General features: G+C 32.0%; 2 protein-coding genes across 9 annotated transcripts in view; one reads left to right on the top strand and one right to left on the bottom strand.

The window, feature by feature from the left end:
- Positions 1–26,788, top strand: part of LOC113509841 (uncharacterized) — a 91,570-nt gene that overhangs the window by 9,558 nt on the left and 55,224 nt on the right. The window lies entirely within an intron of this gene.
- Positions 1–26,788, bottom strand: part of LOC113509722 (gustatory and odorant receptor 22) — a 133,841-nt gene that overhangs the window by 56,411 nt on the left and 50,642 nt on the right. For 6 of the 8 annotated variants that reach the window (XR_008253362.1, XM_052899283.1, XM_031910765.2 and 3 more), the window contains one exon: positions 24,266–24,294. The exons of the other annotated variants lie outside the window; for them this stretch is intronic. Coding sequence is in view for 4 of the 6 variants with exons in the window: in XM_031910765.2 (XP_031766625.1) it covers positions 24,266–24,294 (29 nt within the window). In the remaining 2 variants the exon portion in view is untranslated. The remainder of the gene's footprint in view (positions 1–24,265; positions 24,295–26,788) is intronic. 8 annotated transcript variants of the gene reach the window in all.

Here is a 26,788-nt window from a genome sequence, read left to right as displayed (position 1 = left end):
TATAAAATACCCTTTTTTTTGCTTACTAGGACTACATACCATATAATATACAGACAAGTTAAGGTAAGGACACAGATTATTTTAAAATACAATATTTACCTATTTGGGATGCAGTGTTTCACCATAGTCTTATGGATATTTGTATTCTATGTTCAGAAAAAAATAAAATTAATGGAACTAGCCAACGGTTTGGTATAATCACAATATAAGTAATAGAACTTGTGAACGTTGGTATCTTAACAGCGCATAAATTTTAAACTAAAAATAGCTTTTTATTTATCATGTCAGTCGTTAACTATCCATTACTAAACATAAGCCTATCCCATAAGAGAAGTTTTGCCAGTAGTTGCTACGCTTGACAGGTGGGTTGGCAACTAAAGTTAGCTGATGTTTTAAGAGGAAAGGGAAAGGGAAAAAATAGCGTAATGAGTTTCTTTTATACAACTTAGAATGGCGAGCAAGTTGACGGCCCACCTGATGGAAAGTGGTAACAGTCGTCTATATTTTTTTTATAATTCAGTATTATTATAATTTATTTCAATGAAGAACATTTTAATAATTAAATAAATTCTATACGAGTAACACTAAATACGTATAAAATATCATGGAATACTCAACTACAATCGAATTGGGAAATTACTCTTTTTTACTGACACTTTTCCAAAATACTGCGAGCGTTGAATACCTAACTACAGAGCAAGGAAGTATCAGAACCTTCAGATCTTAGGTCATCTATAATAGATTTTTTATTATTATAATGAAGCTATGAGAACTCAATTGAATAACGTTGACTGTGGTCAGAAGATTACCATTTCGAGTCTCTACCTTCTTAATAGTAAAATTCAAATTTGGATTATTTAAAATTTTCGTATAACGAAGGTGGTTTAAAAATACCTTGGTGATGGTAGTACCCTCAAACGATTAGTAGTATTTTACATTTTAACTCTAAGTAAACCTATATACACTTTTATTATTAGGCCTAGTGATCGAGTTTTGTATGATTCACCTCAGTCACGACGTCTTATCTATTTCTGCCCTCAAGTCGTAATACGTGCGTTATCATGTTTCAGTTTGAAGGTCAAGGGGCGTCCATTAGTGATGTGGTTTGTAACCCTAATTGTGATTATATTCCTTATTTTAATTTAGTATGAGACTGTAAATAAATAATTATATTATATTCATATATGTTGTATTTTCAACAGATTTAAAAAAGGAGAGAGAATCTTAATTCGGATATTATTATTTTTATTACTCCGTTATTTATGATCTGACTTGGAATATTCTTTATTTATCTGAAAGGATATTCTTTTAGATTGGTCAAAAACATTGTTTTGTTTTCTAATCAAAATAACTACATTTATACACACACACACACACACACACATACATACATACATACATACATACATATATATATACATGCATATACATATATATACCCAACAGTAAAATGATGTGATGTAGGCTGAATAGATAAATAGATAGCTAACTAATTAGTTTCATTATAACATCTGTATACATTTCCGTGCAAAGGACAAACACTACGGATTTTATTATTTCAATCTGCTGTCATATCTTCTGTCGCTATGTTTGAAACTTATTAGTTGAACATAACAACATTAGTCGAACGTAAAACACACTATTTTTACGTTCAACTAATATTTCTTCCTTTAGCTACTTTCTCGTAGTGAGGTAACAAACAACAAATAGGTAATAATTCGAATGATTAATAATTTAGCTTCTATCAGAAACTAAATTACCAATCATATTTTTTAAGGTTCTCTAATTATTAAAATACATATTTTTGTTAATTATATAGGTATTAAATTAATAAATTAAAATTATACATTTTATTTATTAAGACACACTCACAATACATTATACATATATATTAAAAATCTATACAAAATTAGGTCTAAAGGTTTACTTATAAAAGGCGAGCACAACATTCAGAATTTACCTGACGTGCTTTAACTACTAACAACAATCAACAATTTTAAAAGTATACTATCAATCATGTAAGTAAATATAGCTTAAATTTTGGACGCCTGCCAAGAATTATTTAAATAACATCCAACTAGGAATTATTTGCAACTACCGCCCACCTTATTAAGATCGCAATAAACTATACCTATGTCAAAGCAGACATTTTAGTTTTATACAGAGTCTTACTAGCTTTTACTTATGACTTCGTCTGCATGCCTGAGATATATTGATTAACCGGGGTAAATATAAAATGTAATGAATTTAAACTACATGGTTTCGCCAAGTTATTGGGTGAAAATGGTATGGTAACCCCGCCTACGCTAACGGGATACGCTGGCGGAGCACCAGTGAAAGGTGATAGATGAGAATGAAAACAGGCCAGTTAGCCCATCATGATGAATTCATCAAGAATTAACTATGATAGTCTCCAGGTGGAAACGCGAGGAGGTCGACCTGGTTGAGTATATTGCTAGCAATAGGATTCTCAGTCTCCATTACTAACAATCCCTTCCCCCGTTTCGCCCAAGTTAATGACTTTTTTTCATAAATATTTTGAGTCAAATTTTCTCTTATTGAAGATTGTATAGGCGAATTCGTTGCAAAAACTTCTTAGAGACAAAGTCATCGCCCATAAGTAGCTACAAAAAATACTTACCTACTTTATTAAGCAAACTTAATTTGAATTTAATATAAAAAACTAATAAATCTACTCACTTATACAAAATCAATCACCAACCGGATTCAAAACCAATTAGAGTACAAAATTGTGATACAAAAAAGTAATATGCTTCGTAGATCAATTGAATTGTACAAATTATTGTAAAAAGTTGACTTCCGCGAAGCCTTTTCTATGCTATACATACAGATATATTATGTTGTAAAAACTGTATGATATAGCTTTGTAGTCTGTATACAGACAAATTTATAATTTAATTTTTTGAAAAAATAATATCTAAATTTCTTGTTTGATCTTCTCAACTGAAACTGCATGGGTGATAGATAAAAATGACTATTCACAAACATTGAAATGTAAGTTTACTTGGTCAAAAATTATTTCTTTCTTTTACCTACTTACCAGAAGGAGACTTCGTACAAAAGTCGCACCTCTATCCCATTCGTGTTTCTACCGTGAAGCAGTTGTGTTTGCATGGCTGTGTTTTAGTTTGAAGGGTGGGATATGGCAGTAAATTTATAGGGTACAGAGTAATAACACCTGACTCAGGTGTTATTACTGAATATGGCGTGAATTTACTGGGTACAGAGGAATAACACCTGAGTCCTCAGGAATGGCAACGTATAGGGGGTATCATGGGCGAAACAGTATACTCTGTTATGCCCATGGTATTGCTCATGTCCATAGACGACGGCTACCACTTTCCATCAGGTGGGCTATCAGCTTGTTTGTCATTCTAAGTAGTATAAAAAAAAGACTAATAAAGAGGAAGGATTTTATACTTTATTAGAATTCATTAAGAATAGTTTCCGGGGGTATTTACATTGCTAACGATATAGATCAACTGATAATTCCCATAACTAACAATCCATATCACCTATATAAAGAAACTCTCAGCCTAAAACGAAAGGTGGATAGAGGAAACCAGCAAAATCTGACAATAATTTGACAACCGTATGCCTGGTGTAGCGCCATCTATTTACGAGTATTAATAAATTAGGATTCCCATATGCAAGATTACACATTAAATATGTTTTCAAATATTATTACAAATATATTGTCTACGAATTAATAAAAAAAAAGATCATGTCTTGATCCCTCTATAGTAATAAGAATGTTGAAACTATTGTAGAAGTTGTTAATTGAATAAAAATGTTTATTAAAAACGTTTCCCTGTGTTGATAGAGTAAGAACGTAATATCACTTCTTTTCATTCGAACAATGTAAAAGACAATTAAAAAATAAAAGCCTATACCAAATCGTCTGGTTAAGATCGTATCTACTTAAATTCTACTAACCTTCTCCTGCGAGTTGGGGGTATTGTTAGTAATGCATAATACCAGTCGGATAGGGGGAAAGGGATTGGTAGTATTGGGGTTTAATAGCCCCATTACTAGCAATATACCCTCTGAGATCGACCTCCACGCGATTCCCCCTGGAAACCATCATGTTTAATTCTTGTCGAATTCATCATAGTGGGCCAACTGACCTGCATTCATTTTCAGCTATCATCTTCCACTGGTGCCTCGTCGCTGTATACCGATAACACAGGCATGGTTACCATTCCATTTTCACCCGTTAAAAAAAATACCAATCGGATTGCTAGCAATGTCAAGTTGATCTTTCCGTGGGTCCTTAAAAACCATCGCGCTGAATTCCAGATTTTCTAATTCATTACGATGGGCTAATTGACCTGTCTTTTCATTCTCATTTATCATTCTCCACTGGTGCCCACCTAACGTATACCGTTAGTGCAGGTAGGGTTACCACTCCATTATTATTCATTAAAAAAAAAAACTCCTGCGGAGAGAGCTGCTGAGCAGGGGTCAACCGTGGGATATTAATGGACAGTTGAAGTGTTTTATTTTGTATTTCTATGGAATTTAGTTTATTTTAATTGTTACTCGGATAAGTTTAAAGCACAGTTAAACAGGTGTTTTATTGTATTAGTATTTTTTGTTGTAGTACTTAATACGCATATTAATTATTATTGTAAATATGGCATTACTTAATTTTTTGGTCTGTTTTCTAGTGATGATGTCATTTGACAAATAGCAGGTGTTGTTCGCTAAACTACCGTTAGATGTCACTAAATTTAAAAATATTAACAGGCAAATTTTTTGTTGTACCGTTAATAATATTATATATAATGAAATTAAATTAATTTTAATATTTTCATTTATGGTTTTACCATTTTTAAATAACAATACTATGTTATTCATAAACTGCTTAGTAACCTACTCGATAACAGATGTCACTAGTAAAAATTAGCAGTCAGATTTTGCACTGTACGATAGATGTCACTACCCGATGCATATGATAAAAAATAAAAAAATATTTTAAGCATGTCTATTGATGAATATATTTCTTTAAATTTAATTTTCTTATAAAAGCTGTGTAGACTTTAATTATTTACTAATTATTATATTAGACTTAAACTGTCCACGTAGTTGTTTAGCTCTAAATAATTTATTCTTTACATGTTATCTTTCACTATTAATAAAATAAATAGGTACCTATGTTATAAAAAAGAATTGTTAATAACTGTAATTATCTGTGAAGTAATTAGAAAGAACTAACTTTGGCGTTGTATTAACTAGGGATTATGTTACATCTGTTTACCAAATGAAATCCTTTCAGACTTTTATTCGTGATAGAAGTAAATATATTTGAATAACTTAATGAAATTTTATACTTTCGTTTTTATAGCCAACTAGCTGTATCCCCGCGGCTTCGTCTACGTGGATCATTATATGAACTATCCTATGTTATAAGTTGTATATAAACTATCGGCTATGCACGTATCAAATTTTAGTCAAATTCGTTCAGTAGTTTCTGCGTGAAAGAGTAACAAATACATATCCATCCATTCTTACAATCTTTCTTATAATAGTAACAGTAAAATATTAGTTTGTAAGACTTCGTCTACGGAACTAGAAGTTGACAACTAAATGTATATCAAATTTCATCCATTCAAATAAATGAAGAAAAAAAATCACTTTCTTAATTTTTTTTTTATAGTGTTAGTAGTTAGTAGGGTTTCGTTGACTAAATGATATCTAAACAGACAATAATGATGTCAAAACTGTTTAACAATTTTTTATATTTTTCTAAATCATATAATAAAGTGTGTGTAATCTTGGTGACATTTATCACACAAATTATATTTATTTATATAATTATTTTATTTATTATAGTATCGTTTATTTTCCTAATATTTTTTTTTAATGTATGATAATGGAATGGTAGCGCCGCCTGCGCTAACGGTATATCTACGTTGGCGGGCTACAAGTAAGGGATGATAAGTAAGGATGAAAAGGCAGGTTAGTTAGCCTATCATGATGAATACACCAGGAATTCAGTAAGATGGTTTTCAGGGGGATTACGTGGAGGTGGACCTGATAGAGTATATTGCAATGGGACAGATAATCTGCATTACTAACAATCTCTATCCCCCCTTTCTAATAATTTACAATCGTTATAGCAAATATACAATAAAATTTCTTACAACTTGTTAATTAATTATTTATAAGAAGAATTTATTAATTTAGTTATGTTACAATTAATAAATAAAAGGATATTTTTTTTAATGGATAATAATGGAATGGTCGCCCCACCCGCGCTATCGGTATACACCGGCGGGGCATCAGTGAAGGATGATAGGTGAGGATGAAGTAGGTCAGTTAGCCCATCGTGACGAATTCAACAAGAATTGTTCACGATGGTTTCCAGGGGGAATCACGTCGAAGTCGACCTAATAAGGCATATTGCTAGCAATGGGGCTGTCAAACTCCATTGCTAACAATCCCTCCCCCTCCCCCCCAATAAATAATATTAGTGATAACAATCTAGAACCTTTCAACAAGTTAAAAGCCTCCATCATTTTAATTTATATGTTTCTAGATAATCCATCTTTACTAATATTAAAAATATGAAAGTGAGTTTGTTTGTTTTTGTTACCTCTTAGCATCTTAACTGCCTGACCAATTACTATAAAATTTAGTATTCGTGTACTATACGGAATGAAAAGGAATATAGACTACTGTTTATCTCGGTCAACGATCATATCCCGGTCACGAGGGCGTAACAGAAACGAAACGAAACGAAACGATAAAATTTCCAATTCGTACCCCGAAACCAATTTCCAGTCATCAGAATTTCCAAACTATTTCACTGTATACAGGTAATGAATAATCATCATAATTTCTCATTAAAATATCCCCTAACCCGTATGTTTTTCCATGATTACTGTTTTATCGCAGCAATCATCATAACGTCACTGCGATGATTGGAAATGTTTTACAATTTCCCACGCGTTTTAAATCAATTGAGTCAAAACGGATATGCTTATATCATGGTTGTCAGTTAGGGTTACACACAGGACTTTGTCCTGATGATTCCTGGTAGAAGTTATGACGGAGCTCGGATCGGAAACGTTATGGATACAAAATCCCCACAGGGCTGCGTAACTGCTAACAGTCTCGCGCTGTGTGTGACGTCGTTAATGTGTAGGGTGACCATGATTTGTTGATTGTGTTGATTTTAATAAATTTTACTAACATGTTATTATTGTATATATATTTTTAAATATGTGTACTTAAACAAATATTGTCTACTAAGGACTAATATTTTATTATTTAAATACGAAACAAACTTTTGGGAGTTCATTACTTATTTGTTAGTATAAACAATAATTTGAAGAAAAAAACCTATTTTATGTAAAAAAATCTTCTTTAAAAACAATTGCTATATTTTTTTTTAATATTTACTTTGAACAAGTATGTTAGAAAAAAAAAACAAGACCTTTCATATTATATTGTTTGTTTTAAAATTGGAATAGAAAAAGTAAGCTTGGGGTGTTATATAAGTTGCGCAAAATACTAATTGAATTGCTCTATTCTAATACTATTGAAAGACTTATCATCGTCTTGACTTGACTTATCATCATAAATCCGAAGTAGCATACTTCGATTACTACTTTGATTACTAACTACTAACGTTGAAATTACAATCTCGATTCTGAGTGGTCATCTAGCCACTTATTATTTATATAAATAAAATTAAACGCAAAAGTATTATGATATGTCTCATAAAACTGAACACAAGCCATAGTCACCCTATTATCGCGTCTACGGTTCTGTGGAACTGTGACGTATATGCTTGTGACGCGGGTGACGTCGCGCCACGCCCGCGACGCGCGCGCCACACCAAGGTCATCGCGCTCGGAAAACGAAACGTATCAACGCACATAATAGACTGATTATACTGTTACATAATCAAGGTTTATTTATAGACTCAACAATAAATGTTGGTTAGTGCCGGTTTTGAATATAATTTTCCTTGTATTTTGATTTAATCGACGTAATAGTTTTAAATTTTGATTAAGATTTTTTCCATGTTTGTAGCTAATTTTAATGTTTACTATAATATAAAAAAAAAAAAACAGAATTTAGCCTTAAAAATTATTGAACAACTGGCTGACTTGACAGACACTGTCCGTTCCAAATTCAATTTTTTTTTTATATAACCTGCATGGAGAAAGAAAAAGGATATATGGAATTTATTTATTTATTTACCTTTTTTTTTTAAAAAAAAAGCTAATTCCAATGGTAGTCTTGATAACATTATCGTCGAAAAGCGTTTATTTTTTGTTATAGGTATATGTTTATAGTTGTGGGTAGCATAAATAATAGAGCGACTTGTCCTCGCTATTAGATACGGCCGATGGGTCAACTCGTCATATAGAATATAGAATCAAGAATTAATATAAAGATACGATTAGTAGAAAAGTTTTTGAGTGGCGAACCTAAAAGCGTAAATACAGTGTAGGACAACCCCTCACTAGATGGAGTGACGATCTCAAATGATTTTTTTTTATACAACTTAGAATGGCAAATAAGCTGACGGTCAACCTAATGGAAAGTGGTAACCGTCACCTATAGACATGAGCAGTACCATAGACATAACAGAGTATACTGTTTCACCCATGATACCCCCTATGCGTTGCCTGAGGACTCAGGTGTTATTCTTCTGTACCCAGTAAATTCACGCCATATTCCACCCTTTAAATCGAAACACAGCCATGCAAACACAAGTGCTTCAGGGTTGAAACACGAATGGGACAGAAGGTTTTGTAGGGATTAGTGTATACTGGTAAATCAGGACTGTTCCTTAGAGCAGTCTATATGGGAGCCCTAAATTCAGCAGTGGCCAGTAATGGGTCAGTTGATAGTGATATAAATTAAAAGACAGACGAATAAAATAATCATATATAATTTCCCATTCGTGTTTCAACACTGAAGCAGTTGTGTTTGTATAGCTGTGTTTCGGTTTGAAGGGTGGGATATGGCAGTGAATTTACAGGGTACAGAGGAATAACACCTGAGTTCTCAGGAATGGCAACGCATGGGAGGTGTCGTGAGCGAAACAGTATACTCTGTTATGTGTATGGTACTGCTCATGTCTATTGGCGACGTGCACCACTTTCCATCAGGTGGGCCGTCAGCTTGTTTGCCATTCTAAGTTGCATAAAAAAAAACTTGACTAAGAGAAACGTAATAATAATATTATTATTACAATTACAATATTTAATGTATACATTTTTTTTTTACATATATTTCAATCCCAACCACATATTTTAAGTGTGTGATATGTGAATAAAATCGTTTGCTATTTTACTAGACATTTATTTAATAATGACATCACAATAGTTCTTTTGTTACCTACGTAATATCGATAAATTTATCGATATCAGATAATGATGTTATATGATATCGGATATCGTCTAATGTCATTAGTCTGCTTACGTAAATTACGTACATTGGTTTGCTTACTACAGGAAAATATGTAAATATTTTTGATGCAATCTATTGCATTACGTTATATAAATAACTTAAACGTTTTCCTCTGATGTTAATAATAAATAATGAATAAAATAAACGGATGGGCAGCAGCTGATCCCTCTTAAAACATCATCAAAGCTTAACTGCAGTTGCCAACCCGCTTACCAATTGTGGCAACTACGGGCAAAACCCCCCTTAACCCTAGGATAACCGGTATTTAATATATTATTATATTATGTTAAATTCCCAAACGGGGTTGACGTCAGGCGAACGGGTGGTCGTAAAACTAAAAGCCAAATCTTTTTGTAATATGGATAAAAACATATTATTAGAATAAGGGTAGGAAGATGATGATAAATTTATATGTATAGCTTGTACTATTAACGCCTATTAACTATTAATTTACGCCGATTAAGTACCGACCGGTAAAGAATGATAGGTGAGAATAAACTCAGGTCAGATAGCCCGTTATTGTTAACGAATCCATTAGGAATTAATTAATCACATACGAGTTTCCAGGGTGCCGTGTCGTCCCGGCATAGAATGGGTTACCATTTTCTTTCTCGCGGATGTCGTAAGAGGCGAATAAGTGAACTTAATTGGCAAAAGATGGGCAGCAGCGTCCCTCTTACAAAAATCTCCAAAGCGTACCTGCGGATGCCAATCCGCTTGCCAAGCATGGAAACTATTGGCAACACCTCCTTTATAAGAGAAGCCTGTCCAGCAGTGGACAGTTAAAGGCTGATACGATACGAGATTCTAGGGGCGATCGAGACGGCGTAGAGGTCAGCCCGACAGATATATTGCTAACAGACGGGTAGTTAAACCTCATTAGTGACAATTATTTCCTACCATAATATTATTCATTGCTTAATATAAAATATTTTCTTTGCATTTTGGAATTAAATAACATAATAATATACCAAGGGTCTAAAGAAGAACATTACTTTTTAATAAGGCAATTTTTTTCTGTATTTATAAACAAAAATACGAATGCTTCATAATATTTGTATCTAACTGAAGTAAAATATTGACCAATTAAAAGGCGATAGTAAATATGGATATTTACGGATATAATTAATTAATGGATCCCTGTTATCAATATATACTTGTAGAGTCTACAGGAAAGACACCCACGCCACATCCTTCCAGAATATAGAGCCGCATTTCTGTTAGACAGGGATCTAAAGGAATAACAAAACTATAAATAACTGCTTATTATAAATATAAAACTATATTTATTAGTAATAAATCATAAATGTATTTCATGTTACCAGTATAATAGTGATAACATTATAGAGGGAACTCAAAAGAGTCTAATTGAGTTACCGCAATAATCTTTTGAAGATTTTATTTTATACAACTTAGAATGGCAAACAAGCTGACGGCCCACCTGATGGAAAGTGGTAACCGTCGCCTATAGACATGAGCAGTACCATGGACATAACAGAGTATACTGTTTCGCCCATGATACCCCCCATGCGTTACCATTCCTGAGGACTCAGGTGTTATTCCTCTGTACCCAGTAAATTCACGCCATATCCCACCCTTCAAACCGAAACACAGCCATGCAAACACAGCTGCTTCACGATTGAAACACGAATGGGACAGAGATACCCAAGCAACCGACTTCAATGCAATGTTTATAATTCTACGATATTTAAACGGGTCGTGAAGAAATGCATTTGTAGGTTGGCAAAATGATGTTCAGCAACATAGTATAAATTGATGTGATGGCAATCCTCACGTATGGATCCCATTACTTGCTTACAGGTCACATCATGTTACTGTGTTCACTTTAACTAGCCCCTTTAAAACAAAAATAATATTTTGTATATAAAATCTATTATTTTTTTTATTCATCCTTAAGAAAAATTTTGAAAAATAAATATTTTTAGAATAATAAAAAATAGGTTCAATACTATTTGTTTTATTTCTCTTTATTAAGGGAATATAAATGTATGAAAATTTCAATTAGTTTATTTATTTTTAAATAAATAATTAATTTTGTATGAATTAAAAAAAAAACCGACTTCACTTGTAGCAAACCTAGTTATTTGGATTTGAGAACTAAATTACAAAACCGATTTTGATAAAATTTGTATGGGACCAATCTGTAAGCGTATCCTTTCAGATAATAAAAGAATTTTCCGAATTGGTGTACAACTGACTGTGTTATGATGTAGCAAGCATAAAAAATACAAATAAAATAAGAATTTCCTCTTTTTTGAAGTTGGTTTGTAATAAGTATAATGATTAATTAGTGTTTGACAAATGAGAAAATGTATGTATAAATATTATATAATGGTGGTGTCAATTAGTACCATCTTGCGGTTTCATTTTCTACGTCCTTGTACCATATATACTTTTTTAATTTTAATATATGAACGAGCTATGATTTAAAAATTACGAATAAAGGCATTGCTAAATTTTAAAAAAAATGAAACATACCAACCAATAGAATGGTAACCCCGCCTGCGCTATCCGTATAAGCTGACAGGGCATCAGTGAGAGATAACAGATGCAGATAAAAGGTCCGTTAGCCTATCGTGACAAATTTTGCAATAGTTTTTAGGAGGAAATCTGATAGGGTATATAGCACTGGGACTAACAGACCCCAATACTAACGATCCTTTTCCCCCTTGAGTTGAGGGATTTATAGCGAATTAAGATGAGTAACTTCCATTTAGAATACTTCTATCAGTAAATCTTCTGGTATTCCCAATGTCTTCATGCAAGTTAGGAGAATTTACATTACCATATAATACCATACAATTAGCATGGAAAACTACATACGGTTATCGTTGAGTCATAATGAACCGGAAGGTTTTGTTATGCGAATATGTGCAGGGATGTTTTTTTTTTTTTTAATTGTAATTTCATTTATGCTAAATTATTAATATTATATCAGCTGTTAGCTCTTCACTGTTGAATATAGGTCTTCCCCATAATGGGAGATTGTTGCTACGCTTGGCAAGCAGGTTGGCAATCGCAGTTAGGCTTTGGTGATGTTGCGCTGGAACGCTGCTGCCCATCACTTGACTATTAAATTCCTTTAGTCGCTTATGATATCTACGGGAAAAGAAGGGGTGGCCCATTCTATGTTAGTACCACACATCGTTATGCTAAACACTAATATAGTAATAATATTAAATGCAATTTTGAATAATTTATACGTTGAAAATTTCACCAGCTTCATATATTGTTAACAGAATATGGTCCATGTATATGGACATCATATTTGTTTTATAAAACTGTTCATGATTTGTCCTTTTTGTATAAGTATTAAACCATAACACTCTCATAATCATCATAAAACTAACTATATTCTATTCGTTTAAATCAATCCAACAGTTTATTTATAAACCTACTGACATGTACAAAAAACGTTATTTCTATAAATATAAAATAGAGAGAAATTCTTGGATAAATTATTTCTTTGAATGAATGAATGAATGGTTTATTTTCTCTTCACAAAAGGTAGTATAAAGTAACAATTTGAGGTACAATTAGATATGTACGACCAATTTTGTGAGAGACTGGTGCTTGCTGTAGGTTTTGAAGAACCTGTGTTACAAGTCACCAGTGCCCCATCTCCATGGACTACACAAATACAAGGCAACCAATTAGTATTACACAGATAATAATAATGAGATATAAAGTGTAAAAATAAACTTAACATTCAGTTACAAATAAAAAAAAAAACTTAATAATTATTATAAATAACTAGCAATAAACCCACACTTTGCACAAATAGATAGATAGAAAAATAAATTAGTATTTTATATTAGCCTAATTTTTACCAAAAATTTACCTAATAAAATCAATTTTTTATATTTTGGGTACATTATTGTAACTTTCATAAGGATCTCTAATTTTTTTCTTTAAATTAATATATAGCCTAGGTTACTTGCTAATAACGTAGCTTTCTATAGGTGAAAGTATTTTTAAAATCGGTTTTGACTTTATCTATTACAAACAAACATTCAAATCTTTCCTTTTCAAAATATTAGTGTATTATTATTATTTAGAGATTTATATACATAGTATTTTCGAATTATATGTGTATTTTCTTTTTTCATTTTAATTGATCAATAAAAATAAATGTACTACATCGTAGATACATTCAAATCTCATTGGAATGTGTCTACGATGATTGGTTTGGTAAACCAATATAATAAAGTTACTGTCATTAAATATACATTATTCATGCTATAAACGATTTATTTAGTACTTTGAACTTTGAAGGTTATTCTTTTTCCTTATAAAGATATGCAAGAAATAATAGTAATAAGAATGTAAACGCATTTAAAAGTATTGCATGGAAAATTTACATTTTTAGGGCTTATACATTTTATATGGTTATTTCCACCAACAGGTTAACTAAGCTGTTGTGTAAATTGCTGGTTCAAAGAAAGCTTCCTAATTCTAACCTATAGATAAATTAATGCAATCAAATATTTCTTCATTATCATCTGACTATAGTAATACCCTGCTGGATATAAACGTCTTCCAAGGTGCTTCACTTAATATAGTGTTAGGTTTCACGCATCCAAATGTTCCTAATATTTTTGGAAATCGCCTTGCCTTATAACTAGCAGTCGCTCTACACTATGTCTAATCAGATGAGGTTTCTACTCTGGAATACGTTTTCACTTTTTATTATGTGTTAATATACAGCGCATTTTTTAAAATAGGAAATATTTTTTTTAAATGCATACTTTTCTCTGTTAATTTTTCAAGTGAAATCTTTTAAACTGAAAGTCCAGTCATATTTGTAGATTAAAATTTTTAAATTATTTATTGTACATTTATATAATTATTTGCTTATAGCCTTCATTTTGCATTATAACTATATAGTCGTAATAAATAATAGATTACAAAACAATAATTTTTAGAAATTTTATATGTTCTTTTATGCAACTTAGAATGGCAAACAAGCTGACGGCCCATCTGATGGAAAGTGGTAACCGTTGCCTATAGACTGTATGTACATTTATTAAAATTGGATGTAGTTTTTGCACTAAAAACTGGTATATGTTTTATTTTGATCTGCCATCTAGCAGTGGTCTAATTTATTAATTTTTTTACTTCTAAAATCCGCGCGTACGAATTAGCGTCCAAAAAACTAGCGAGTAATAAAAACATTTTAATAGAGACAATGAAACAATATGCAAGTATTTTGAATAATATTATATAGTCAAAAATATTCGTGTTAGATAATTAAGTATCTTTTGTGTAACTGTAATAATGTACCTACGTGTAACCTAATTATTATTGACATCATCATATCAGTCGTTAACTGACCAATGTTGAGCATAAACCTTTGATTTAATTCTTTGTTTTCAACCAAAATATTACAAATCAAACGCACCTATTTGTTATAGTTAATAAATTAAAAATGTATAATCAAAGGGTATTGCGTACGTTAATGTATTACTATTATCAAGGAGAGTTAATCGCATACGAAAATTGTTTGTATCTTGCGATACAAACAGTTTTGTTATGTGATTAAGTTTTTAAATTTAAAAAAAGATAAACATTCACATTTATATAATCATTAGTTTTACCACGTGACTTTGTCCACGTAATAGAGATATGTTTACTGGCCAGGATAAGATTAGCCTATTTTCTTCTTCATCCCATATTACGTATATACTAAATTTCATAGTGACTAGTTAAGCATTATGCACTGTAAGGTAATAAACAAACGAACAAATTCATTTTTAAATTTATAATATTAGTAAGGATAATCGTTAGGGATCTCTTTTTCTACTATTCCTATTATATTTGACTTGAATAGTATAAAGATATGCGATGACAGGATCGCAAAATTTTAATTGATGATTCACAATACCATATTACTACAGATGGTACATAAACCGTATGAATGGTACCTTGTTTCAGCTGATCGAGACACATCTAGGTTTTCCCGTACGAGTACTATGGGATATTATTTTACTATATCTGTACATCTGTACCGTATCCGTAAATGAATGAATCATGTCATTATTCACGTGTACGTCATTGATGGTGTCCGTGAAACTAGAATTTGATATGGTTTCATTTGCAACTACTCTTAACTGATTGTATGAAACATAAGTTTTTCCGCGATGATTACACCCATTATATTTTTATTTTTGGATGATAATGGAATGGTACACTTCCCAGTTCTAATGGTATACCACTATATAATAGGGAAGGATGAAATAATGAGGATAAAGATCAGTTGGTATATCGTGATAAATTCAAGAAAAAAAAAATACTTCCATACTCTAAATTATTAGATAACAATACAAAGAATCTAATAGTCTTTCTCCATTATTTATAAAAATTAAAATCTAATACAAACCTATTTTACCTATTGAAGTGTTTTCTTCACATGATTTTACATTTATTTCCGAACCGATACAATATTATAAGCTTCAAGAAAAGAGCATATTCCTTTTTAAAAGGCCGGCAGCACACCTGCAATGCCTTTGGTGTTGTAAAAAAATAAATAAAAATGAAGTGCAATATTTTGATGCTTCATCGAATTCAAAGCAAAAGTGGTAGTCAAAAAACTTGGTATCCTCTTTAAAGTTAGGCAGTAAATCACACCGATTTTATGAGTAAAGGGTTTTTATGTAATCTATACAGGGTATAATTGAATGAAATGATTATATTTCTTTAAGTCTTAAAAGAATCTAATGATTTAATTATTTTATTCCTTAAACTTTAAGACAATATTCTATTAGTGGCACTGAATAATTTCTGCAAAGGAGGTTGGAGCGATAAGTGACAAAAATGTTAAGCCTTCCATAAAATTCGTAATGTGGCGCGTCAAGTTGTTAGTTGGGTAGATAATTTTTTTTTTTTGTCTTTTCTGTAATGTAGTCGAGTATGAATCTATACCATTTTTGCCAAGTAATACGAATAGAAATATTAATTTGTTAAAATTGTTATACATAGTGTTATACATACATTGTTAAGTGATCACGTGGTTTTTACGACCATTTCTTTTTTTGTTATCTGACCTGACTCATTTTTCTCATGTTTATTACAAGAGGATTTGAAAATAGAAAAGTTTCTTCGTCAACTTTGACTCAGAGTCTCGCAATTCAGACGACCACCGAGTCCATGTTGACCGCAACTTTCGATCTCCCAGAATTCGAGCCTTCAATTTAACGTCAGAAAATTGGAATTTCCAAAGGCTTTTAAGAATGCAATTCTGATTTTGGTCACTAAAATAAATATTAGTATAAATGACCTCAGGTATGTATGATGCTTGTATATCTATTTTTATTTATTTATTTACTGATTAGCTTTACGTCTACTAAGCTTACGCGTGGTTTTCAGAAGTAGAAAAACCAATTGTATAGATAACTTAGGTGACGTGTCACGATAAAATCCACTAGATTTTAAGTTAGACTTTCAGGAGCATAACTGTAAAAACTACATCCAATTTGTCCAATTTGGTGAAATAGTTTCTGCATAACGCCAGAACAAACATACAGATATACAGATAAAATTTCCAAAAAAATATTTATTTTAAATTGTGTCATTAATCATGTTTAGAATGTGGTAAACACAACATAAATTAATAAATACGGAACATACGTATAGCGCCACCTAGTCTCAAACTAGGTACAACTTGTACTATGGATATAAGACAAGGGATAGACATCACCTATCACCACCATGATCCTAGCTAGCGGGCACTGAACCCAAAAACTGAGGTTAGATGCCTCTGGTGATGAATTCTGGGCAATGGAGTTTGCCTGAAGCCTCGCCTGAGCCTTCCTAAAGGAAGGGTCAAGAAGACTTGCGATTGATTGATAGGTGATTGGATATTTGTATTGTATAGGATCGAACCCGCGATCAGGACGGAGAATTAGTAATGGGGATTAGCAACCCCATTGCTAGCAATATATCCTATCAGGTCAACCTTTTCGCGGGTCCCCCTGGAATCCATCATGATTGATTTATTGTTGAATTCGGCACGATAGGCTAACTGACCTGCTTCATCCTCACCTATCATCCCTCACTGGTGCCTTGCAAGTGTATACCAATAGCGTAGGCGGGGTTTCATAATCAGACATTAAAAAGAACCCGCAATTATCAGAAGGTGAGATAATTATGTCAACTGCTATAATAAAAAGATCGTCAAAAACATATTAATAATATAAAAATAAATACAAAATATAATTAGGTGATTCATTCTGTGACTTTGATAACTATCTACATCCTACTTGTATTATGGAGACTATATAGATAAATAATACAGATGTTGAGATGTTTGATTTACAAATTCTACAAATAATGTCTAGAGGTACTTCATATGTATATATATGTATGTATGTACGTATATGCAGATTTGTAAAATTTTAAACTTAATAATTTTTATATCTCGCTGATAATATAACTTTCTACAGATGAAAGAATTTATAAAATCGGTTAAGTATTTTTCAGTTTATTTATTAAAAATATATGTAAAAAAACTTCCCTCTTTATAATATTAGTTTTGATATAATAATTTATAATAACTATAACAATTTTGATTAGAAAACAATTTAATTATTCCCTTTAGATTAAAGACTTTATAAACTTATTTCAAAAATTTTAATTAAATAAAACTATAACTTCTAACACGTATATCATCATCATTATCATCATCTTGGTTTTTATTTGTCCAATACCAATTGATATATCATCATATCAACCTGTAACTATCCACTGCTGAGTATAAGCCTTCCCTTTGGGGGGCTTTTGCAAGTAGTTGACACGCATGGCAGGCGGATTGGCAACTACAGTTAGTTTAGAGATTTCTTAAGAGGGACGCTGCTGCCCATCCCTCGCCATCCCTTACTCGCTATTTACAACACCCACAGGAAAGAAAGAAGTGACCTATTCTATGCTGGGACCATATGGCTAACAGATATATTGTATAATGTAATATAATTTAAATGATAACGTAATTAAATAAACGAACGCAATCTTTAAGTGACAAATTATGGCACGCGTTCCGCGGGTGCTTATGATTCACGGTGAAAGCGACCTTCGGCGCCGGTCAAACAGACAAAACAAACAGATATTACATCGCTATGTCTGACTCAGTAGGATGCTGTTTTGTATTTGTTTTTAATTTCATATGAAACACTGAAAATTAGAGATGCTGCTCGTAGATATGCGGATACAGGTCACGCGAAAAATATGCTCTGAATATATATAAATATATATATTAGTGTACTCGTATTATTTGGCATATATAATACTTTTTACTTTATTTCTTTGCTGTTAAATATTATATTTAATATTTATAATTTAACATAGGTTATGGAATGAGCTCCCTGCCGAGGTTTTCCCAAGAGACTAACATACAGGGTCGGCAACGCGCGCGTAATACCTCTGGTGTTGCAGGCGTTCATAGGCTATGATAACCGCTTACCATCAGGTAGGCCGTATGCTTGTTTGCCACCTCAGTGGTATAAAAAATAAAAACATACATATATACATATTAAATTTGTTAATCACCGCTATCATCGTTTCAGTCTTTAGTTGTTCTACGGTGTATAAGTTTATACAGGCTTTTCCAATAGATTGCTATAGCGAACATTTCTCTTAATATAATTCTATACTGTTACTAGATTTTTGCCTGCTACTATGTACGCGTGAATTACAGAAGTATAAATACCAATGAAATAGGCTACTTCTCGGTGGCTTATCGAGATAAATCATATACCAGATATTAAGTTACGTCTTAAGTAGCAGAATTGTAAAAACCATATCCAGTTTAGTGCAGTAGTATTTACGTGATGCCGGAACAAACATACAGACAGATAGACATTCAAATTTACATGGATGTACAGACATCCTTTAGTTACAATTTTATTATATTATTAGAAGTAAGATTATAAAGAGGAAAGATTTGATTGTTTGTAATGGATAAACTCAAAAAGTACTCAACTTATTTTAAAAAAACATTTAACCTATAGAAAGCCACATTATCAACGAGTAATGTAAGCTATATATTATTTTAGAAAATTCTATCTACTCGTGCGAAGCCGGGCCGGATCGCTAGTCTAAAATAATTTAATGGTTGCCACAATAACATGAGAAAGACATATTGAGAATTTGAATGACGTATGTATGGATTTTTGTTACTTTTTCTCGCTAAAACTAGTAAATTTAATATACAGAATGTTTTTTTTTTTTATACAACTTAGAATGGCAAACAAGCTGATGGCCCACCTGATGGATAGTGGTAACCGTCGCCTATAGACATGAGCAGTACCATGGACATAACAGAGTATACTGTTTCGCCCATGATACCCCCCATGCGTTGCCATTCCTGAGGACTCAGGTATTATTCATTCGTACCGAGTAAATTCATGCCATATCCCACCGTTTAAATCGAAACACAGCCATGCAAACACAACTGCTTCACGGTTGAAACACGAATGGGACAGAGGTACCCAAGCGAGAGTACAGCTAGTCGTGTGTAAACGAATAAGTTCTGTAGAAAAAAAATTGTCATCTGAAAAATATGTCACATATCTTTTATATAAGTTTGCAAGATTTCATATTATTGCAAAAATTTTTGAAATACTTTTACTGCGTGTTGTGTGTAGTGAGTAATTTTTGTTTTATGATATGAATCAACGGCACAAAGTAGTCAAAACACTTATCTAATACGAATTTATGAGCACGTTAATGACTTGGCTGTGTGTTTTATTATTTGCTACTTCACACCATTTCATTGTTTACCAAAATAATCCTATTAATATTGTAAATGTGAGAGTTCTTGATGGATGGATATTGTTAATCTTTCATGCAAAAACAACTGAACGTTTTGGAATAAAAATTGATACAGGGGCAACTTTTATCCTTTACTTAGCATATATCTAAGATTCTTTATCTTCTAATTCACGCGGGTAAAACCGCGGGTTATAGCTAGTATGATAAAAAATCAATTGAATCCAAAAATTTTGGACTTGTTCAATTTATAGAGTATGCCAGTAAATTTCACTGCTAAATGTGCCATGTCAGTGTGGGAAGATAATAATTTTTTGTCGTATTTCAATATATGTTTCTTTAAGAAAAAATTTTGAAATTTATTCGTCGAACACTATTTTAAAAGGATGATAACGATTTCTATTTCACTCTTTATCATTATATCCTCTGTTATCTGTACATTACTGAACATAGGCCTTCCCATAGACGGCCCTAAGGAACAGGCACGAGCTACCTGCGTCCACTGACTCCTTAGTCTTCGATCTATGTTAGTCATATTCGTTTCACCTGTATATGTTATTCATAATTTTAAATTTATGCTATAAGTAGGAAGTGAACGTTAACAGTAATTTCATCAGTCGAAGAGTCCTAAATGGGAATGTAAAGCCATCATCCAATAAGAGACGTCAGAGGCCTTCGGTTATAATGAAAGTAGTTCAGAAAATCTGACAATAGATGGCGTCACCCTCACACGATTAATAGTAGTAGTAGTAGGAAATAGGAAAGGATTCAAATTACAGTTTGTGAATAATTATAATGTTTGTTTTAATTTATAATCTTTTAGTATTCCGACAAACACGTGACATGACATCATGTTATCTAAAATTAGATAGTAAACAGAGACGTACGCAGACACATGAATATTTGCAGAACTATGTATGGTCAAACTCGAAGAACTGTTAGTTATATTACGTGTTCGCAAATATCGAAATTGCGGGCCAAACCATGCGGATTTGGATCACGGAACTACGAACTGTACGGTTTGCGTCATATCCGATGTAAGTACGTACTAATGAAATGTTCACAATTGGAGTAACAATAGTTCAGTCAACAGGCAGTAAGATCCGTTTGGAAAACATTATCCAAACAGGATGTCGTCAAACTATGTGCCAAAATAAAAAATGAAGCTTAGCTCGTCGAACTCGCATCGCGTAGTTAGCAAAAAGTTATCAGATTAATTTTTTTTTCCTCGGAAACTATGGATTTAATGAACTTAGTTTTACTTATTACATTGCATTATATATACTAGTACTAAAAAAAAATTAAGTGGTTTTATTTACGCCGAATCAGTTATGTCTTTTTCCGAAATCTGTACCAAAAAGGCTTTTGATATATTACCCAAATATGGAACCTAGTAAATAAAATGTTTTATGCGGGGGAAAGGAATTAATAGTAATATCAATCCGTCCTCATCGCGGTCCCCCATGGATACCACCTTAATTATGTATTTCTTCATAAATTCATTCCAATGAAACAACTGGGCTGCTTTCACCCTCACCTATCATCTCTCACTAGTATCCTGTCAGCGTATATCGATAGCGCAGTTGGGGTTACCATTTATTGTTATCCATTAAAAAAAAATTATATGCAACTTGGAGTAATAAAAAAGCTGACGAAAGATGATGAACAACTTGATTGAAAATAGTAACCGTCGCCTATAAATAAACAGGGAGGGAAGGGATTGAACCCGCAGTGTTCAAAAGGCTCCTTGACTAGACTAGTGCATTTTCATTGGCGGGTTACAAAACAAATTTACTATCGTGATTCGTGTATAGCGGAGTTATTAACCCGATATCAGTATATAACGGAACCATAAATTAACGAGAATGAAATAAAATAAGGGAGGCCTTTCCCAACAATTGGATTATTTATGATACAAATATATTAAAGAGAAATATTTATTATAATTATATTGATGATTATCATAAATTACTAATATTTACGATTAATTTATCATTAGGATATAAATAAATAAACTATATCGTGGCATCCCTGATGCATTGCTATTCTTGAAGAATAAGATATTTCTAGACCTAATACATTTTGAAGTGATTGTAAAAAGTTACTAGAATATGCAAACTACAGTAACGTTCATTCTGATAGACTAAGATTGTCACAGACTTGATAGTTTTTGATATTTTCTCATTTTTCTATACCTTAGGATTAGCTTGTTGTCTGCTACTTTCTATGCATAAATTTTAGAAATAGGAAAACAAATTATGTAAATCACTTTAGATGGCTAATAGATTATAGTTACTATATTATTATATTATTAAGATCTGATAGTCTCATTAAATATATAGAGCCATATATTCTAAAGTAGATCAAATATTTTTCAGCTTAATCACTGACGATGAGTTGGGAGAATGGCGCGCTCGTGCCATGCACGATCTGATATTTTGTTATGCCAATGATTCACGCAGAGTTTTCAATACCTGCCTACTAACCGTGCCAAGGCAAGCTTTTGATAAATATTATCATAAATCTATTTGAAATTCTCTTAATAATTAGGTGAGCGCGAAATTAGTAAATAACAAGGATATTTTTCGGAATTCACGCTTCTGGGTTTATTTCTATGTGAAAAAAGCTTATACTAATTTTGAGACGATCTAATCATTATATTAATAATAAAAAGTGTAGTTGGAATAAATAGTAAAGATTAGTAATGCTTAGTTTAGTTATATTTATTTATCCCTATTAGCAGCAATCCCCAAATTTTAATTGTTGCTTTAACTTTTAAGTTGCGAAAACAGATTATGCTTTATTTACCAAATAAAAAACTAAATATATAAAATTCCAAGTTTATATAAAATTATTGTCATTGGTAAATTCTGAACCCCCACTCCCTTCTAGAAGTAATGGTCCAAAAATGCCATGAATTTTTCCTCTTATAAAAAAAAAACAGAAATTTGTACTTATGTAGTTATATGATATTTTAAGTAGCACACTGAGATCGGCATTATATTACCTTATTTATATTTTTAATTCATAAATTTCGTAAGTCATAAACTTACTCTTTCTACGAGTAAATCGCCCATAGCATAAAGTACTATATTCTCGGAAACGTTTTTATTTATTGCACTACCTGCCCATGTCGTATATCTTTTAGGGTCGCTGTTTTATACTGTTCTTTCATTCATTCATATATTTTCAGTTACCTTAGTATTCAATATCATATCCAACCATCTCTCTTAAGGTCCCACATCATCGTCATTTCAGCCGTAAACTATCCACTGTTAAACATAAGCCTTTCCCATAACTGAAGTTTTGCCAGTAGTTGCTATGTTTGACAGGCGGGTTGGCAACCGTAATTAGGCTTTTAGAGATATTTTAAGAGGAACGTTGTTGCCCATTCACCTACCTTTAAGTTCTCTTAGTCGCCTTTTACGACATCCAAAAGAAAAGAATGGGTGGCCTATTCTATGCCGGAACCACACGGACGTATAAGCAGTAATGTGCAGTATTATGTATTTACTTAACGAAAATCCAATACAACAATATAAAATAATAGCGTAACTGATTTTCACATAGAAGTTCATTGCTCGGCTTCCAATGTCAGCGCCTCGAGAAACAACCTCAAGGTCTCCATTCATTAAACGATACGTATACGTCAGGTTCATTGATAATTTGCGTCTGTGTTTGTGCACCTATCAATGAATGTCACGCTGTCACTGTGTGCTATCCGCTATGGAAAGTTACACGCCTGTGTGAAATTATTTACCATTGGTTATGCGTGATTGGCATTTATATGCAGTAAACGTAAGGCACTCGTATTGTGTAGCTAGGTATATATGTTTTGAGTTCCCGTAAATGGCTATGAAATTTAGTGTATGGAGATTTTTAGAGATTAAAAATCGATATAGATACGTCACAAAAAATTATCTAACGAAAGAGAAGATAAAGAAATTTACGATTTGCGATTTGAAGTGAACTCGAACTGCATAAGTAATTAATGATAATTATATAAATTACTAATATCCGCTTTACTCACATGGCCTTTGTAGTACATATTTCACGTATCTGTAAAGGAAGATTTTGTTTAAGATGTAACGCAAAACAAATATGAACCTTATATACTAATGATATAAAAAATTAGAACAGACGGCTAAGTATACGTATATAAGTACTTATAGTATACACGTATATATATCGTACGACATTATTTACATAATACCAGCCCACTTCTGTAATATCATCAAATTATTTATCATAAATTCATATGACTAATCGGTAGTTATTCGAATCAGAATATACATAATTTGTATTTAGGTATCGGTTTGAAAAATTATAACTACAGTGTTCAAATTTACATGTCGATGTGATGAGTAAACTTCGAAATTATTTACTTAGGTACCAATCGAGTTGAGGTTAAGAAACCATTTTACAAAGGTAAAGGTATTTTTTTGGATTTAGATGTTCACTCAAAAATTCGCCACTTCCGGTCATTTTTGTATCGATCGTAATATATATGTATATCGAATAAGTTTTGAAAAAATAACACTTTGAGACATCATAGTCTGTTTGAATAGAACTTAATAAAAAAGTAATTAAACGAAGACCATATGCACTTGTTGATGCAGATTGTAGTACAAATAAAAAATCAATTATTTGATTGAATGTTTCGATATGTTATCAATTTCGAATAAATAGTCTTTAAAATATCTTTAAAACGTCTTACGGGTAGGTCCAGGTTATATTTTGGTTAGATTTTAGTGTTTCTACTATAAATTTGACAAAATTGGCTTATTTTTTTATTAAGTTTTGTTTAAACAGATTATAACTACTATATTATGTGACTTCTCCTTTTGGTAATAACATACATACTAGAGCTCTGTATATAGATATGGTTGGTTATGTTAAACTTATTTTGATTCAAGTATTCGAAAAAAGCATAAGTTGTGTGCGTGCAGAGTTTAATTATACCTTTAACTATAAATTATTTATTTATTTATTTATTTACACTTTATTGCACCAAGTAAAAAGAGAAATAACAAATACAGTAAATATTAATGAGAAGTGATACAAAAGGCGGCCTTATCGCTAAGCAATCTCTTCCAGACAACCTTTGGGTAGAGGACATTGAGAAAAAGACAAAGAGTAGGTGGCGCACTATTATATAAATATTATCATATACAAACATATATAGATACATACATACATATATACACATACATATATAATATAAACACAATTAAATATATACATAACATACATACATACATACACATACATATATAATATATACACAATTAAATATATACATAACATACACATACTTAACAGCATACATACAACAGAAAAAAATGATGAAGGAAAACGAAGAGAGAACACAGGAAAATAGTACTAAAGTGAGAGGTAGTAAGATTTAACAGAGGTTTTGAAGCTAGTAAGAGTTTGAGCGCACCGAATAGAGGTAGGTAGTGAGTTCCATAGACGAACTGCCTGAACAGTAAAGGATCTAGAATAAAAGGAAGAAGAATGAGTGGGAAATTTAAGTCGGAGGTTATTGACACTGCGTAAAGTATGATCATTAGCCTCACTGAGAAACAAGAATCGGTCTTTTAGATAATCAGGAGCAGCAGGATTAAAAAGGATTGTGTAAAGAAGAGACAGGATATGCAGATTACGACGAAAACGGATAGAGAGCCACTTGAGTTGAGTACGAAATTGAGAAATGTGATCATATTTGCGAAGACCAAATATGAAGCGGATACATAAATTTTGGAGACGCTCAAGCTTGTTTAATTGCTCTTCGGTGAGGTCTAAATAACATGTTATTAAATAACATATTATTTAACAATAAAAAAATCTAAAAACATTTATGATATTATTACTTATAACAAGTTAGCTGTTTCTTCAGCTTCGTCTGTATAATCGGAACATATTGATAGATTGTGATAATAATTAAAGATTGTGTCCTACTTCATTTGTGACAAAACCAGTTATTTAGATCTATAAACTAAATTATTGACCCGATTTTGAGAAAATTTCTGCGAGACAAATCTATAAGTATATCTTTTCAGATAAAAAAGAATTTTCTAAATCGGTTTATAACTGACGGAGTTATGAGGTAACAAACATAAAAAAATACAACCGAATTGTGAATCACCTTTTTTTGGGGTAAGTTGAAAATACGCAATGCTACTGATAATAAAATAAATTCGCAGCTTATAACAAGACCCAATATATAGATAGATCTGTCTACTTTCCCGTATTCTACATTATTAGGACAGGCGCGTTTCATATTGCATGTCCATTCATAAAAAAAGTCACGACTCGTGTAAAATGTGTATATACACAGCTCTGTGACAAAACAAACAATAGCCGGAATAAATAACCACGGCAAAACGGACGCTCATACTAACTATAGCCGAACAAGTTCCGTATTCGGGTTCTTGCCACTGTACTCTGGTTCTGTTAATTCCTTAATCAGGTATAAACAATAGAGTGTAGCGGCTTTACGCGTGAAATGCTCCGGTTGCGTCGAGATTGACGGAAATCCTGGTGCTGAACT

This window comes from Galleria mellonella, unplaced genomic scaffold (genome assembly GCF_026898425.1).
Source record: "Galleria mellonella isolate WM207_F2 unplaced genomic scaffold, CSIRO_AGI_GalMel_v1 utg57, whole genome shotgun sequence".
Lineage (NCBI taxonomy): Eukaryota > Metazoa > Arthropoda > Insecta > Lepidoptera > Pyralidae > Galleria > Galleria mellonella.
Note: the sequence above shows the minus strand (reverse complement) of the source record. Positions and strands in the feature narration are given on the sequence as shown.